Raw genomic sequence first — 17,624 nt, 5'->3', positions numbered from 1 at the left:
ATCCTTGGAAAGGAGTATGACTGAGGTAAACCAGGATTCCAGATGGTTGGCCTAGTAGATACAAGCATAAAGGCAGTCCTCACACAGTACAGTATCATCCTGATATCAGAACTGTCTAGGCTACCACAATCAAGACGATCAATGTTCAACCTTGTCTTAATTTGATCAGTATCACTGGAATTGCTGCACAAACTGAAGAAAGGCATACGCCAGGCCTTTTGACCAGAGAAGCAAGAATGCATTCACAGCTGGGACAGCTTTTTTGTCAAAAGCAATAGATACAATGTGTCTTTGTAGTAGGCAGAAAGATATAGGATGTTATCCATCTTGGAAGTCTGAAATCTTTCAGTAATAGTCTAATACAGTAAATGTCCTATTCTGTATTTGAAAATATTCACACTACATAGACATAAAATCATTGACAAAAGTCCATTCTTGCTGCACTTGTTCCAAAGGTAAACTGCCGTCTTGAAGAGGAGCGAAAACCTTTAACCAAGTATGCTTCTAAACGAAACACTGGGTATCTCTCTACAAAGGGCAGGTCCTGCACTGTAACATGGAATCTCTCACCTACAGGAGGCCTGAAACATGTAAATAAAGGATTACTACTTAAGAAATCTGCCAAATACAGATAAGACTGTAAGGATAACATATGTAGTCTGATGAGAAGCATCGCACAGGTGCACAGTATCACCTTGCATAAGAGAGCTAAGGAGGCCTTCATTGTGTGTGGAGAGCACCAGACAATATAAAGTCCCTTCAAGATAAGAAAGCCCTCAGTGTCATTGGGTCAGCGTGGCTCCCGAGAGCTGAATCAATTCTAGACCTCAATGCAAAGACAACGACTTCTGAACAAAGAAGGTCTATCAAAAGATGGACTGCATTCTTCTTAACAGATCCAAACTTCAGCTAAGACTACCTCTATATTAAGACAGCTGAGGTAAGATTAAATGATGCTGCACCCACCACATTTCACAAGACAAAGAGATATTTTAAATTGTCTGAATCAGAGTGCGGATAGAAAAATATTCCTTTGTGCCAGACAAAAGGACAACATTTATTAAAAATGCTAACATGTCCGAACAGCTTGAATTCACTAATTACATCTATAGTAGATGTAAATCAAATGGGCTAGAGCCTGTTATTCAGCCACTACTAACTGACACGATATTGCTCTGAAGGATGGAAAGGTTAAATTGTCCATGCTGACACTCATAGTGCAACGAAAGCAATATAGGGTCTACCATATGCTATAGCACCAAACAGCCTTAACATGGAAGGATACTATGGAGGTGGATTAAGTGAGATTGATCCTGGTGCTGAGCACCAGTCCTGGATGAAAATCACATTACCCAAAAGGCCCAAGCAACGTCAAGGAAATGGAATGTCACTCAGACAAGATCCTTACACATCTGAGGATCAAATGCTGCAAAGATGCCAATTACAAGCCTTGTATTGAAGATGTGTCACCCATTCCCCATAGGTTAGACTGGGCAAATCTGTGCCAGGATGTCTAACTGATCAGACCCATTTGAAGAGGCCAGAGATATGGGGAAAGGAGTTTTCCTAACACTGAAATCTTAAATATATATGCCAAGAAACAGCTCCTACCTTATTTTTTTGGGCAATACAAAGTATCACTGGATTAGAAGAGTCACAACAAAGTTAGAATTAAGATGATTTTAATAATTTGAAATGTTTAAACGTAAGTCAGTTTGAAACATCTATATATACAAGTTGTTCTTCACATAATAGCAAAAGCAAAATCCAAGAAGATTACCAATTTCAAGTCTCCACAGCTGTTGGCAATGCAGCTTTCCTCGACCAGCTCGTTCACTTTTTTTTCCAACTGCCTAATCTTCTCTTCTGAACTGAAATAAAAATAACAATAAGAAGATTACCCCTAGTAGCATAACAGCAAAGACTAAACTTTTACACAGGATATTTTCAATAAAACAACACAGCAATGTATCACATGTCAGAATTAACTGGTCTTCCCATCAAAGAAAATATAATGTGAAACTATGCCCAGAGAAGATTCTCCAAAGATAAGACATTCACGCTTTTAATTTGAGAACAGAGACCTAAAAAACCATAAATCCTCTTATGAGACCAAGGCAGACATGCAAATTTCACGGACCAAATTTGTTCGGGGGAAGTAATGGCAGAACAAACAGATGGGCTGATAAAACTTCCAAATCAAACACCTGATGAAATGAAATATTGTATTAATTCAACCTTTATTTGCATAGATAACACTTTAAAGTATAGCTTGCAAATGCAGATTTTAATTAAAAGTTGTTATTCTTCTAGAGTTTTTCCTCAGTTAAATAATCATACATTTCAGTAGGATCCCCTATTCCTATATAGCTATATTTGAGGAATACAACTTTTGTATTGAAAAGCTCGATGACTTGTTCTGAGCGAACTCCCCAACATTCACACCAGCCTGCAAAACCTTCACAATCTCAGTTTTACCTCAAGTGCTAAGGCCAGAGTGAACAGGGGGGAACAGGAGGCAAATTCCCAAGTTCTTCCCAGAGAGCTGCATGAATCATGGTGTTCCTTGGCTGTCACACATTCTTCCATGATCCTCTACAATTCTATGTAAGTATCACAGCATTTGTGTGGCAACAACTACGTCCAGGCTGCTGAGCTTGTCAGAACCAAAGCGTCAAAGCAGATGCTCCTGAAAGTCAGTGCAACTGCTCCAGTGACTCAGCTAACTGCATGCATAAATGCTTGTGGCTCTATTCCACAAAGTTAGAAGTTTGGCCCCTCAACGTTTCATAACTGCCTGGATGTTTTTTAACTCTACACATGATTGGGTTTTTGTTGCTGTTAATGCTTTGAAATAATTTAATGCAAAACTGAACAAACCTGTCTGAATTTTTCATTTCCAGAGGTGGAGCAGGACCTCTTGCTTGGCCAAGAGGATCAAATGAAGAACCTGCAAAATTAATGGAGTACTGAAAATTGTAAAATAACATTTCCCTCTGGCAGCCGGTGATTTCTACAAACTGTACCTCTCATAGCTGCCTTAGTGTAACCTGCAGCATGCACTGCTGTCATTGGTCGAGCAACCCCATCCTTAAATAAAAAGGAAGACATGTTAAAATAATGTTCCTAAAAAATAGACTGGGGACAGCATAGACATCGGTTACGTATTACAAAACCTTTAAATACAAAAATAATTTATCACCTCGTAAACCAAATATTTTTAAAATGGTTTTTTTTCTCAAATATCCTAACTATCTACAAAGTAAAGGAGCAAACACTGTTGGAAACTGTAACAGACACAAAGGAACACTTACTACCTCGTGAAAATTTTATATGTATTCAGAATACTTAATTTCAAACATCTTATTTTTAGAAAATTCTTAATTGTTAGTCTTGAGATCTGTAACGTACTCTAGCTTACTGTCACACTGTTTCAGAACTCAGTTGCTTTTTTGATTTTAACTGACATTACAGAGAATCCTATGTGATTATGGATCAGAACATTTTCCTTGAGCTAAACCAAGAGAGGCACAATTTCTTTTGTATTTTTAACTTATTACCAGACAATGCCTCACAACACAAGAATATCTGACCCTGCCCCATGCCAGCTTATTAAACTTTCCTGTCAGGATACTGAGTGCACTAACAAACCTTAGCGGCCCTGACCAGACTCACGCAGGGTCTCCAACCACACACCATACCCATGGATCCAGGAGCTTTAAGCTCAACACTGGTCTCTCAGCCCCTGCCTAAGCTTTGTTGGAGGACTACTGGTTTCCACATCAGCCATGGCTATGCCTGGCCACATAGTCCCTTGATCCAGATTTCAACCTGTGGACTGACCTCCTGGATTGATCTTAACTTTGCCTTGTCACTATGGACCTGGCCAGTGATCACTGGTCCTAGCCGTGGCCTATGCATTGACTTTTTGGCTTGACCTCGGACCTGCCTCATCACTATGATACCGCCTTACATTCTGGACTTCTGGTTGGACACGGCAACCATTTCTGGGTGGATCCTTCTTAACTTGCTCAGGAATTGCGGGACTGGGTCCTGGCCGGTGAGGGCCCTACAATGCTGACCATCCAATTTCCCTCTGGACTCCTGGCTTGCCTTCCCCTCAGGACTAGCCCTACTCTTGATACTCCCTGATGATTCCCGTTTCTTCCCTGGGCTGACAAAAGGATATAGTGGCTATGGATATATTTAACATTAAGTCAATATACTTAAGGGTGGTGATGGTAAAGTCATTGGTAAATTGCAGCAAGTTCTTATTAGAGTATAAGTACATAAGGAAAGCATGGAAACCAGAATCTACCTTTCTCCTATTTCAATGCAAAATTATTAATTGCATGTCAATAACTGTTAAAAAACACTACACTGGTATTACTTCCAACCCTGTGCTCAAATAAAATATTCATCGCAACCCTTCATGCTTTCCAACACTAGTATTTCCAAAAAAGGACAAATTGAACCAGCCTAATAATTTGTATTATTTCAATGAACTGTTAATTACTTGTATCAAACCCAAACATGTACCAGAAAACTTCACTGTTCCCAATCAACGTTAAATATAAATACTGAAACTTTTACCTGTATAGCTCCTGTCACTGGTCTTCCCATAGATGAAGTTAAAGTTGCCTTTGACTACAAAAATAAATAAGTTGTTTGAAACTACCATTCACAAAGCATTAGAAGCCTGTAAAGGCTATCTACAGTCTTCTCAACACTGAGTTTTAGGAGTTGATCTGTCACATAATTTCATTGTAAAATTCCTGTTTACGTTATTCATATGCAATATACTGCCACTGCCTGGCAGACTTAAAGGTGATGAACACTTCAGTTAGCACAAATTCACAGTATTTTTTTTAATGTATTTGGATAGTTCTGTCAGATCTTTTTTAAAAAATTTCATAGAAATTTAACTAGGCAGCAGTATTTTCCATTATTAAATTATTGAAATTACTACCTTTAAATTGAACAAGTAATTTGCACAAAATACTTCAGTAAGATTCCGAGTACAGCTGATAAGAGATTAATATGGGGTAGATTTTAAGTCATACTTCCATGAAGAATTATTGTACAATAAATACAGATATACTTTGAAACTGCCAATGGATATCTTTTGCATTAGCTGTCATGGCACATACTGTCCTTCTGTAGCAGTGTTAAAATGTAAATAAATAAGTGTGAAATATTTAGTAGCAAGCACTAAAGGTTGCTACAAAGGTACAATACAAAGACAAAAATAAAGGGTCCCAAGCCATGAAAAAGTATTCCCCTAATTCCCACCCAGAGGCCTATGCTTTACTGTTTTACCCACTATCCACCACACATCATGACTGTTTTTCATTTTTTCTGCTAAGGCTGTATCTACATTAACAAGGACTGTAGTGCAGGAGAAGCAAATCTGCAGAGTGAAACAGGTAGTACCGTGGACTGGACAATGTTTTGGAGGTTTCTAGCTCTACCAATGCAGCTGAACACCTCAGTCATTATTATCCTTAGGAAGCGTGCACTCCTTTAACCCATCAGTGTGATGCTACACTGAACACCTGCAAATACAACTGCTAAGAAAAAACATTCTCAGAATGAATATATCCAGAGCAGGTTAACAGAAGGTTCAGAATTAAGGTTGCACTGCAATGACTTATAACAGAATTTAGGTATTGAAATTGTTACCCAGCTAACTTGCATAAGAGATCTAAAGCAACGTGATCTCCCTCCTTTACTTGTCATAAAACATAGAGGAACTTTATATCCAAGAGCATTGCCTTTTCAAATTTGACTGAGACAGGCTAACAGGTTGAAAATTTATTGGGCTGAGAGGCCAGTGGATATACAACCAGAGCATAACTTCTGTTCCCATAGCAAAACAGGTTAAGGTGTTAGTTAAGAGTTAAAATGGGTTAAGTACACCAGAGTATATAACCAACTTTTTCTGGTTAAACTAGAGGTGATTTGAAAGCCTATATTTTAAAAGACTTAATTTCACCTTGACTTTCAGAAAATTTTCCCAAGCCCAAATTACAACCCATCCAGTTCCCCTGCAAGAAAATCAGGTTAATACCTCAGAATCTACTGCCTTATACAGTTCAGAAGTTCATTTGCAAAACTATTTGGGAGAAAAAGAAAAAAAAGAGATAAAAAGTCCGTAACCATGCCTTGACCAAGTGCGGAGTTGTGAATTAATTAAAATCAATGAATATGTGTAGCTCACTGGAAGGAAATACTTAGATAAAAAGAGCTCACTTTGTGCAAGGCATTAAATGGTAAATGTATTTTTTTTTTGTAAATACCTCATTTTCATTAAAAATAAAACAGAACAAAAATGTACCCCAAATCCAGTAGCTAAAGGTCTTGAAGCTGATGTACCAGGAATTTTGGCTGTCACCTGAGTGGAAAAAAAAAAACCAAACCCACCACCACCAATTAAAAACCATATATGTTAATTATTAGTCTTTCCATATAATTTCTATAATGAATTCATAGAAATAATGAGAATTCTTTCCGTGACAATTAAAGCATTTGTAGAACCAGATTATTCTGGCAAAGTAATAACATTAATTAGACAGTTCCAGCTCTTCTTTAGACATGCAATACGTATTTCTCAAGTACAGGTGCCAATTTTATATTTACTTTTGAAAACTGATAAAAGATTAAGTCACAGCTAAATGAAAGTATGAAAATTAATGCAAATTACATTACTATGGAGGAAAAAGTGATTATAACAATAACACATGATTTTCTAAATCCCACCGTCTAGTATGCATCTCAACCCTGTATGTCAGAGCCAATAATTCTATGTTAGAACATTAAACAAAGCCCTTTCAGAAAGTATCATTTTGCTCTCTAATAATGTTTTATCTCATTTTATCAAACAAGAATATGCATTTCCAACCAAAGTTCCTTGTTTGCTCTAGCTTAGCTCCAAAACTTAATGGAACTCGTGCTCTGCTAATTTTTAACTTATTTTTCATATAAATAACTGAAGTCTGTAGATTCGTGTTAGTAGCAGACAAAAAAAAAAAGATAAGAAATTCCCACGATAATTTTGTACCAGTGCCAAAATTAGAGGCTAGGGCTCTAGGGAAGGCCTACACTATTGCAATGTACTTTAAAAAGTACTTACAGGGGGTCTTCTACCATGACTTGTTCTTGCTGCCTGTTGAAAAGCTACATCATTTTCTAAGTCCTAGAAAAGATGAGATAAAAACATCAACACTTTTAAAACCCTGACACCCAAATCTACAATTCCAGAACCATATGACTACTGAATGCAGATTGGTAGAAAAACAATTCTTCGTCCAAAAATACTTGAAGTCAACTGAATGACAGGTTTTCCTGACAATGAATAATGATTACATTATATGGTCTATCTTTTTTGGTGTTTTAGATTAGGAAATGGAAAAAACTCATTATTCTCTGAAAAATAAAAACACACTGAGGAAGCAGAGTTCAAGTGATAAAATATAACATGAAATTGTATTTCCCTCCAAAAGCTTAGTACTGTTTCTAAATTTTAACATTAACGCCTGTCATGCTAATATATTAAGATATCTCATGTCTCTGAGGTCACAACGCAACTCCCATGAATTTGGTATTGGGATTTCTCACAAGATGCCAAGTCTTGCAACACTGGCCCTGCTTTGAGCAGTGTAGTGGGTTTGGACTAAACGACCCCCCATGTTGTTCCAATTCCACTACACCAGCAGTTACCAGAACGTGGTCTGCAGGGTTACCCTAAGTCATACCACATGCTCTAACAATTGCACAGAGGACCTCACACTACTGTTATCTCCTTCAGCTGCAGCACAGTAAGAGCTCAATGACCTATTGACAAATAAGTACCTCTTTTGTCCGAAAGCTTGCTGCTGCACACTGCCTGGGAAACACCACATTGAACGTGCCTGCATGTGAATATGGCCTTCAAATACCAAGGATTTTATACTTCGTAAATTCTAACCATTAAAGCATATTAGACCTGCTATGTGATGCACACAAGTATTTTGTTGGAATACAAAATTATCAAAAAATAACTACTCAAAAAGATCCTGGTGAAGCTTTATATATTTCATGCTAAACAAAGAAAATTTCACTGCAAAGCAGTAGTACACTTGTGCATTACTGTACCCACGTCCTTATCTTGTACTTAGAAGTTAAAAGCCTATGTATGGGAAAGGTGGGAAACAGCAAATATTTTTACCTCTGTGTCAAATGTGGGATTGTAATCATTGTAGCCAGAATAAAGATCATCTTCATCAGCCTCAGGAGCCAGATGCACATTTTGCATCATTTTTCTGTGAAACATTTAACATGCCAAATATTATCTCAGTGATTTTACACAGATATCGTAAAAAATGTAAAATATAAATAGTAATAAGGTTTACAAGTTCAAAAGAGCTGCTATTTAATTTTAATTGCTGCCGTTTAAATTAAAAATAAGCTATAATTAGTGATAAAAAACTAGAGTTCACCTATAAACAATATCAAGTGGCATCACTTAATAGAATTAGATTTTCTTAAGTATTCATAACACTGTCATTAAAACTGTTTTAAAGATATTTATCATTAAATGGTCATAACAAATAACTATTACTCTTCACATGGTAGCTTTACATTCTCAGATAATTCAGATTTAAAATAATTCTCTCATATTCTAAGTTTGCCTTTATTAGGCCAAGCCATAGTAGTCAGTCTAATGAAAGATATCTCTTCCAGCTTCAAACCTTCCTTCACCTGTGTCCTTATATCAACACAGCCACAGCTATTCTCTACATGCAACATTCTTCATGTAATTTTGCCATTTCAATTCAAGCAGTTTTTAAAAACTAGAATTAACACAGCCTGGGTCCCCATGTCTTTCTTCACAAACATTTTAGTGTGAAAGACAGCTGCATTCACCTTGCAGCCTTCCCCCCACTGAGGACACGAAGGAGGTCTCTCTTTGCCTGGCTACCTAATTTCACAAACACCCAACACTGATTTCAGCCACGGTATGAAATGCACGCACGATGGCAAGTAAGCCCCAGCCAGGGCGAAGGCCGCACCTCCCGCCGCCGCCCGGCTCCCCTCCCGCTCGGCCGTACGCGGTGCCACCGCCGCCTGAAGCCGAACCGCTCCTCTTTGCGGGTTCCCTCGGTCAGCCCCGAAGCCGGGCGGCGGCGGCGATGTGCCACGGAGCGGCTCGGCCCTCCCGGAGGCGGCGAGAAGGCGCTCGAGCGCCGGCGGAGGGGCCGCGCTGCCGAGCGGAGCGCGGGGGGACAGCGAGAAACTCAGGGAACCGACGCGACGGTGCCAGCTGTGCCAACCCCTCCCCGACACGGCGCCCGCGGCCCGCTCCCCCTGCCCCGAGCGCGGCGGAGGCCGCCGGACCCGCCCTGCCGGGTCCGCTGCGGCCCGCGTTGCTAGGGGGCACACCAGCCGACGCGGTCTCCTGAGACACCACGCCTGGTCCGCAGGCGCACGCGCAGAGCGGCTGCCGAAGCCTTTGCCCCCGTGTGGGCGTCGCCTGCTGTGAGGGGACGTTCCCGCGGCAAATGGCGGCGCAAGAGTGGGGCGGGCGGTTGGGCTGAAGGGGTTTGTGCCACTGGCATAGCTCATCCTCTCCGCCTGTCAGAGCTGCCGGCAAGCCCGCTGACGCGCTGCTCTAGGGCGTGCGTAGTCGGGGGGTTAAAATACCAAAGTCGACTCTCATCTCGTTTCTGCAAATCAAACAGTGAGAAAATTATGTCCTCCAAAATACATAACTGCAGGGAGTAACCCACACAAATCCAAAAATTTCCATTACCATTTTTCAGGTGGGAAACTACTACTCTGAACTCTTTCATTGTTGATCACCAGGCTAGAGCTAAATATGAACTAAATTTGACTTTTTGCTTGTTCTAGGACTTACTCTGAATTGATCCGCAAACATTTAAACATACATTTAATTTCCTGAGTTCAGTTGTGCCTCTTTCCAAGGTGGGAGCCTGTATGCTAAGGCATAAAATTTGTGTCATATGATGGACATACAAACAAATTTTGTTTCCCCCTACGCTTTCCTCATCTTCTGGAAGAGGAACACAAAATTACTTTGAAGGATGGTGGACTCATCCAACTGCCTACCTTTAGACCATGGGATAAGGAAAACATAAAAGGAATCAAGATCTGTTTTCTGCTATAAATTACTTTGCTGTGTGCAAATAAAAGTCTGTGACGTGGATAATATTTACCGATTTTAAAGGAAAAATTTTTAAGATAAATGAGTTAGTGTTTCTGAAATGTTAACTAGAGAGAAATTAAATTTCAGAATGTGGAAAAATTCTAGACTTCTACGTAACAAGGAATCTAGGATTACAGGATCATAGAATAATTCAGGCTGGATATCAGGACCTCTCTCCCATCCTTATATCTAGTTTAAATTTCTTTGTGTTTCTTCCCAAGAGTAAAGCCAACCCACTGTAATTTGATGGTGAAAATTGGTATTTTATGCTATAGATTTGCTATCGTGAGAGAAAAGCCAATCTACCATGGGAAAGTAAATGGCTTCTTGGATAGCTGTCAAACCTTGTGCTCAAGTGCATGTCCCATACCTGAGAGTACCTCATCACAGTGCATGCCGTTAGCACGTTTCTCCAGCTCCAGACTATCGCTGGCCTGTGCCCTCTGCCCACAGTCACCGCTCACTCCCGGGTTGCTCAGCTGTACCATTTCTTCCAGTGAGCTGAGAAATTTGCTCTCAAAACCGAAAGGCTCAATAAAAACTAAATAAAAAATTAAAGGCCCTAATGTCTTAGAAAAAGGTGATTCCTACTACCATTTTTACTACTTTCTCTTAGTTGGTATTTTGGAAACCATGGCGAGTGTCAGCTGATTTGCCCACAGCAAATGGTTACACTCTGGGGAAAGTTTCTCATGCCTAAATGGGAAAGGGAATAGAGCAGGAATCTCTGAACAGGCCTACACTACTTTTGAGAGAGAAAATATTTTACGAGGCCAATTGTAACCTACCCCTACTGCCTTATGCCTATGGCATAAGAAAGCCTCAGAGAGCAGAGTCAGTCAGAACACCCTTTTCATGGTCAGGGTCTGTGAGCATCATGCAGTGTCAGGGCTTTCTGCTGCTCACCTTTCAGCCTCAAAGTCCTTTCTGAAGAGATACTCCGGCTCCCAACAAGAGAAACAAAGATAACATAAAGAAGTATTAAGACGTTATCACTCTTGCATTAACGTGTTCACGTTCCAGGCATGAACCACTTTCAGACAGAAACTTCAGATGAGACCTTTGGACATGAGAATCTTTATACCTCAAGTTTCTGGAATACAAATATTTTGCAGAATAACAAACTTAAGGTGGGAAAAATTTTCAGGTGAGTTACTTGCCACAAATGATGAACTTCAGCATAAGAAATATAGATACATTTCTAGTCCCCCTTTCTGCCTGTGACTCCTCATATATAATTGAGCCTATGTTTTTTAGATTTTTCTGATTGTCTCCAGACATATTAACATGTACCTGAGCAGCAGGTACAGTCTGTGACAAGAGTCCTAGCTCTGCTATCCACCTTGTCTATATCGGGGACCTGGGCATACTGGTGTCCAGCATATTCTGATGTTTCAGCCCACTTATCTAGGGCAGTGGAAAGAAGGCACCGTGATAAGGAGGCAATGCCTCTATCTTGTAAATTCCATCACTGGAATCTGACCATGTTCATATTATCAAACTTTCTTACCCTCCAAGATTGGGTGTATACATTCAAACCAGCTCCTGGAAGTGGCCCCTGGCCCATATGGTCCCTGACCATACTGGGAACTGTTTGGGAGAATGATAACTAGCTAACACTATAATAAGCTATTTTAACCCCAGAGAGAGTCAACTCAGGCACCTGGCAATGCCGCACGTTGCCCATCCTGCCGGAGTGTGCACCAGGGGCCAGGATCTTGGGAACACTCCCCAGCCCAACTCCTGAGGTCTCTTGGTCCAGCTACTACTTCTGACATCCTCACAACAATGAGAGTCTCAACAGACTTTTTTTATGTTTCTAAAAGCTGTGTCGTCTACAATTTTTTTTTTTGGATGCTATGAAGTATAAATAGACCTTAACACATGAAGATTTAACACAAACCCCAAAAATCTCATGATCCTTTGTGGCAATATGGGATGTTAATCATGTGTTGTGCTTATAAGATATCTCCTAACAATATCATGCTACAGGGAGAAACCCATATGATGTAACTGTCTTTACTGGTTTTGGCTAAATCCAGAGGGCAACCTGGAATGTGAAGCTGCCAAAAAAAATGTCATAAATTTAGTACACAGCCCAAGCAGTGTTGTGTGTGGATTCCAGTTCATTTTAAGTTGGATTAAGCCAGCACTGTCACTGTATGAAGCTGCCCCATTCTTTACCTACTTCCTGATTTTCATTTCTGCCCCGCATCAGTCCTCTGACTGGCAATGAGTTAGATGCTTCTGCAGCTGAAGCAAACTGCAGATCTGATCAGGTTTTTGTTCGGTTATCTTTCAAGACATCAACTACCTGATCCAGTAAATTCAGTGAAAACTTAGGGCAGATTAAGGAGAGCATGAAGCAGTACTCTTAAACAGTACAAATTTCTTTGCTTCTCAATACATGGTATATGTGTCTTTTTGCAGCAGTAACATTGCAAATAAGGACTCAGACAAACTCTTCCAGGACCTACCAGTGTGAGTTCAGGGGTTACTGGCCACCGCTGCCTGTTGTAATCATTGTTAGCGTGTACCTTACCCTTGCTCGGGCAGTTTAACTGTTCGTCAGATCAGCCACTAATTGTTGTTTTTAGAAAATGGTCTGAATTGACAAAGTAATTCTCCCATTATAATCTTTTAAAAGTCCTTTTCTGCCATTGAATTCTGCACTGACCAGGTGTTCAGAATTTTCTGCTGTTGTGTGGGGACCATTCAGCTAGCTCGACTGCCACAAACAGTGAAGCTGCGTTTAACTACTCCTCTGGGAGCTAACGGATCTTGTCACCATACCTCTAAAAATTACCTAAGGGAAATACAGAATGTGTTTAAAATTTAAGCCTTTCTAATACTTAATCTTTCAAAATATTTTTTTTAATTTGAAGATTTAAGAGTTGACTGGTAATTGAACTTAATGGTAAACAATTTTTTTTAAAGACAATTAAAAATTAAAAAGTTAAAGCCTCATATCATGCTCTTCCTGTACTTGAAAATTCAAACTTCAGCTGTTCAGTATTTTGTTGACTGGTCTGTGTTACAGCCTTGATACTCTGGGCTCGTTTATCTCATCAACAGATACATATTGCATGTTACTTTCCTCTGTTATCAAGTGTATGAACAGTATGGGCATTAGAATGTTTATATATTAGCTCATTATTTCTGTGCTGTTAAAAACACACCTCGATAGCACTTTTTAACATGAAGTTCTACCAGTTAATGTTTCCTAACATAGAAACATTAAGTTAAAGAAGCCTCTCGTCTCTTGTAGATTTAAAAAACAATTTAAAATGTGTGATCACTGGGTTGGTGAGCATAAACATATATAAATTACGTTAAGAGAATTCAAGGGAAAAAATAAAGTTTCTAGAGCTACTCTTGATGCAACGATAAGTACAAGGGTCAGAATTATGTTCAGGGTTAGGTTTTTAATGAGGAATTAATTACATAAAAATATTTTATAGAGTTATATTGAAAGTTTTTTAAAAGGCTTTTCAGCACAGTTCTAAAGGTGGAAAATATTCAGTATAGTTCTGCTCTAAACATCAACTTACTGTACAGTCTGTATTAAAGCAAGTAAATAATTCAATTTACGTACAATTAGAAAACAAACAAAACAAATGGAAGAACCTCATTATGAATAACACGTTATTAATAATGTATATGTTGTATATAGTTTGGGTTTAAAAGACATTTGCAACAGGAAAATTATCTTGTTAACAGGTATTTTTACTATTAAAGGATAAAATTCCATCTAGTTTTGCTGAATCATATTTTTGTAACATCTATTTTATTACTATTTACTTGCTGATTCCTGCAAGTAGCTTCATTAAGAATCAGCAATATTGATAGTATTTGCATAAGACCATTTGCACTGTGAAAGACTGCCTAAATTAACTACATGAACTAGTAGCAATAATCAAAATTATAGTTTTAATTATATAATAATTTTAATATAATCACTAGTTATAATTACAATATGCAAACCATTAGTTAGAACTCTACAGAACAGGAATAAAGTTATTAAATTAAAGCTATCATTTGAAGACATTATGTTTTCTGAACCATTAGGATCAGAAGTAGATAATAGAAACGTACCATAGTCCATTACAATAGAAATGTACTTTCTGGTTGCTCTGCTGAGCAAGTAACGTATTAAACCGATCAAATACTTAACAAGTGTGAACTATGCCTCTGTTTTCATCCCATGCCAAAACCTCAGGCTAGGACACTCTATATTTTAGAAGCATGCAATTCCTTTATTTTCTGCAAGGGGGAATTCACATCTCCTTCATATTCTACCTCCCTGTGGCTCACAGTTAATGCGATTTATTTCCCCGTTTATTACACGACTCTCTTACACCATCCTGCTCCTCCCCTGCAGTAAGTCCACCTCCTCTCCACAGCCAGTAGCAGATTTCAGCTCCTCACGTGGGGCAGCAGAGGAGCATGCTCAATAGAAAGAGACTAAAAACATGGAGGGATCAACTTTGCAGCTCCCAACACAAGTCAAGTCTGCTTCTACTGCTGTTGGACTAAAAGAAAGACCATGTACGCTGGTGAGTGCATGTTTGCTCCACAGGGACCTCTCCTGCTGCCAGTACAAGCCCTACTTTTCATTCCCTAATGGGGCCCAGACCTTTCACCATATTATTGGTTATAGGTTTTTGATGTGTCTGGGCCTAGGGTACCTTCTGTCCTTCCCACATGAATTGCAGAAGAGGGAAGAGAGTTACTGTCCCTCATTCATGGAGGCTGCAAGTACTGGGCCTAAAAATTCTTATCCTATTACACAAAAATGAAACTTTGCACTTTTTAAAAATAATATTTTCTTCCATTGACTTACACTTCTAAGAATTTAATTCTTTATATTTTCCTTTCTTCTTGTAAAGTTCTCTCTTTCTCCACTTTTGATCTATTCAGCTTGGACTGACCAGTGTGTCTCGTCACCACAATGGGAAATATGGCTGCTGTCATACCGTCATTGAAGAACTAACGCAGCGCTATGTGGCTTTGTCACTGATATATGGGTGCTAACAATACAGTTCAGACTTCATTGCCACAGATCTCACTTTGCCCACCAACAGAACTTAAAGGCCCTGTAATTGTTATCATCACAGCTATGATAATCTCTCAAACCTCTGTGGTAACACCTCCTGAACAGTTTAACTTAGTTTTTAATGCTGCTGAATCCATTTGTCTATCTGTAATGGTGGTTGTCTCTCATAGTCTGTTACTTAAGACAACTTAAGGTATAAATACACATCTCAGGAGGTCAAAGAATATTAAAATAACTGATTAGTACTTCCAAATAGGAGCGATGGTGAATTTATTCTGACAACCATGTTGCCAAAGCCCAGGAGACATTAATGTTCTAGGAACTTAATTTTTCTTTCATTTAAGTAAAAACTTTAGTACAACAAAACAAGCATACTCTGATCGCTTCAGTTATGCTTTGGCTAGCCAAAGGTCTTTGTGTTTGTAACACGTGCTAAGTCATGCAGTTTTGAATTAGCCTTCAAAGGAGCAAATTTGTACTTGCTAAAATGATAAAGCAATGCTTTATATGCCAGCCCACACACGCTATAAACAGCAGAACTGCCAGGGCACCCTGCACCCTTCTGCCCCGCTTCCTTAAATCTTCCCATGGCCACTTTGCTCCACCTACATTTCCCAGTTACTGGCAGGTCTCAGGTTATGTGGTGGTGTTAAGGTCAGGAAGTGGAGCAGATACTAGTTTCGTTTTCAATGGGCTGCCAACTGAGTGGCCTTCCTCACGCCTGTAGGAATTTATGCTTTTGAGATCTCTGTCTCCTTGTTGAATGTGGTTGGAATTAGCAAAGTGCTAGTGAGGGGGGTGGATGTACAAAACGAATGTGTAGGTCTTCTACTTTTTTTTTTTTTCTTGGAAACTAAAAGAAATTATAGACAGAGCTTCAAATGATAGCCAAATAAAGGTTCACTGAACTTTGTCAGTAACTATGAAACGTTTATTTTGGAAACAAATGTATTGATTTTCAACTTAATTTTTTCCAGACCGCCAAAAACAACAAGAAAACTTGTATTTCTCAACTATGTTAAGAATACAGTAATATAATCATTGATAACAAGTAAACATTTAAAATGTTAACTTTGGTTCTTTTCAGGAACATCCAGCATGATTACAGAGCAATATGTAGATGAGTAGGAACTACACAGAATTAGAAAAAATTAGTAATGCAGCATGCCAAGAGGAATGGTAGATGCTATAGAGCAGCTTAAAGATTTATGTTGACATTGTAATGTCACATTTTTTCCCAATTTTTAAGTTTTTGTGCAAAAACCAAGGTCAGCAAATTTATATTTTTGAGAACTCAAGAAAGTATTTAAAAAGTATTTTTAAGAATAATAAGGCCCTGCTTAATGTGAAAAAAGTATGCAATTAATTTCAAATTCAAACTTTACTTTGGAATTAATTTGTGCCCTTGTCAAGAAATAGAGAGCAATGGGAGTTTGATGTATTCTAGTGCTGCCTCTGGCCAAAGCGAGATGGGTCTTTGCATCCTCAAAGGTGGCTGTGAATCCCAAGACCCAGACTCTTGCAGGACTGGAAGCTCCCCTGGGGCCGCATGAACACCTCTGCGTGGCCACAGGGCTCTACCTTTCTTAATGGTAGGTTAAAACTTTGGCCTTTGCCCAAACCTCGGCCTTCTCCCACCTCCAAGTGGGTACGCTGGGCATGCCTCTGCCCCGGGAAAGGCCACCCTCCTGCCCCTCGTCCTGCAGGTGACCACCCTCGCCTGCTACCTCGTGGTGCAGCTGGAGGGTGAACGTGCAGGGCCCACCTTCGCACGCGGGCTGGCGCAGCGCTGCCCGCACACCGAGATCGTGGGGACGGCTGCGCTCACGCTGCTACGGAAGACGTGGTGGCCGTGGCTTGGCCGTGCCGCCCCGCTCCGCCCCGCGGAGAGCCGTGAGGGGGAGGAGTCGAGCGGGACTCGGCCCAGGTGAGGCCGGGGGCGGGGGACAGCTCCGGGTGCGGGTGAGCGAAGCCACTCGCGCCCCGCCTCGCCTGTGGGCGGGCTTTTTCCGTCGGGGAGGCGAAGGCTGCTGGGCGACTCGAGGAGCGGCCGCTGAGGGGCGCGGCGCGCAGCCAATCGGAGCGCTCGTAGCAGGAGCCAATAGGGGCGGCCGTGACATGGCGGGAGTCGTGGGTGGGGGCGGGCGCGCATTAAGGCAGAGGTGGCAGTGGGCCTGCTGACCTATCACGCATCTCCCGGTCCTGACCCGCCGGCATGGAGCCCTCACAGGTCGCCATCATCGGCAGGTAAAGCCTCTCCTCTCCCGCGGGTAGGTGCAGCCCCTCGCGGAGGAGGTGCCGGCCCGGCCCGGCCCCCGGGGGCTCCGGGAGCCGGTGCCCGGAGGGGCGCGGGGCCGTCCCGGC

The 17,624-nt window shown here is 40.6% G+C and overlaps 2 protein-coding genes across 10 annotated transcripts in view; one reads left to right on the top strand and one right to left on the bottom strand.

The window, feature by feature from the left end:
* The window catches only part of IFT88 (intraflagellar transport 88), a 49,692-nt gene extending 40,218 nt beyond the window's left edge, over window positions 1-9,474 (bottom strand). Inside the window, exons 1-8 of one of the 4 annotated variants that reach the window (XM_075083206.1) lie at window positions 9,014-9,474; window positions 8,207-8,300; window positions 7,133-7,195; window positions 6,338-6,394; window positions 4,594-4,647; window positions 3,027-3,090; window positions 2,881-2,950; window positions 1,781-1,871 (exon numbers count right to left, since the gene is read on the bottom strand). In XM_075083206.1, coding sequence (XP_074939307.1) covers window positions 1,781-1,871; window positions 2,881-2,950; window positions 3,027-3,090; window positions 4,594-4,647; window positions 6,338-6,394; window positions 7,133-7,195; window positions 8,207-8,296 — 489 coding nt within the window. In that variant the 5' untranslated portion in view covers window positions 8,297-8,300; window positions 9,014-9,474. Of the gene's footprint in view, window positions 1-1,780; window positions 1,872-2,880; window positions 2,951-3,026; window positions 3,091-4,593; window positions 4,648-6,337; window positions 6,395-7,132; window positions 7,196-8,206; window positions 8,301-8,904; window positions 8,926-9,013 lie in introns of those variants that run through there. The other 3 variants (XM_075083217.1, XM_075083225.1, XM_075083233.1) reach the window with 3 other exon arrangements.
* A 7,721-nt stretch (window positions 9,475-17,195) lies between these two features.
* The window catches only part of CRYL1 (crystallin lambda 1), a 63,195-nt gene continuing 62,766 nt past the window's right edge, over window positions 17,196-17,624 (top strand). For 2 of the 6 annotated variants that reach the window (XM_075083176.1, XM_075083157.1), the window contains exon 1: window positions 17,354-17,507. In XM_075083176.1, the coding sequence (XP_074939277.1) occupies window positions 17,476-17,507 (32 nt within the window). In that variant the 5' untranslated portion in view covers window positions 17,354-17,475. Of the gene's footprint in view, window positions 17,531-17,624 lie in introns of all 6 variants that reach the window. The other 4 variants (XM_075083141.1, XM_075083186.1, XM_075083134.1 and 1 more) reach the window with 3 other exon arrangements.

Source organism: Phalacrocorax aristotelis, chromosome 1 (genome assembly GCF_949628215.1).
Source record: "Phalacrocorax aristotelis chromosome 1, bGulAri2.1, whole genome shotgun sequence".
Classification (NCBI taxonomy): domain Eukaryota; kingdom Metazoa; phylum Chordata; class Aves; order Suliformes; family Phalacrocoracidae; genus Phalacrocorax; species Phalacrocorax aristotelis.
Note: the sequence above shows the minus strand (reverse complement) of the source record. Positions and strands in the feature narration are given on the sequence as shown.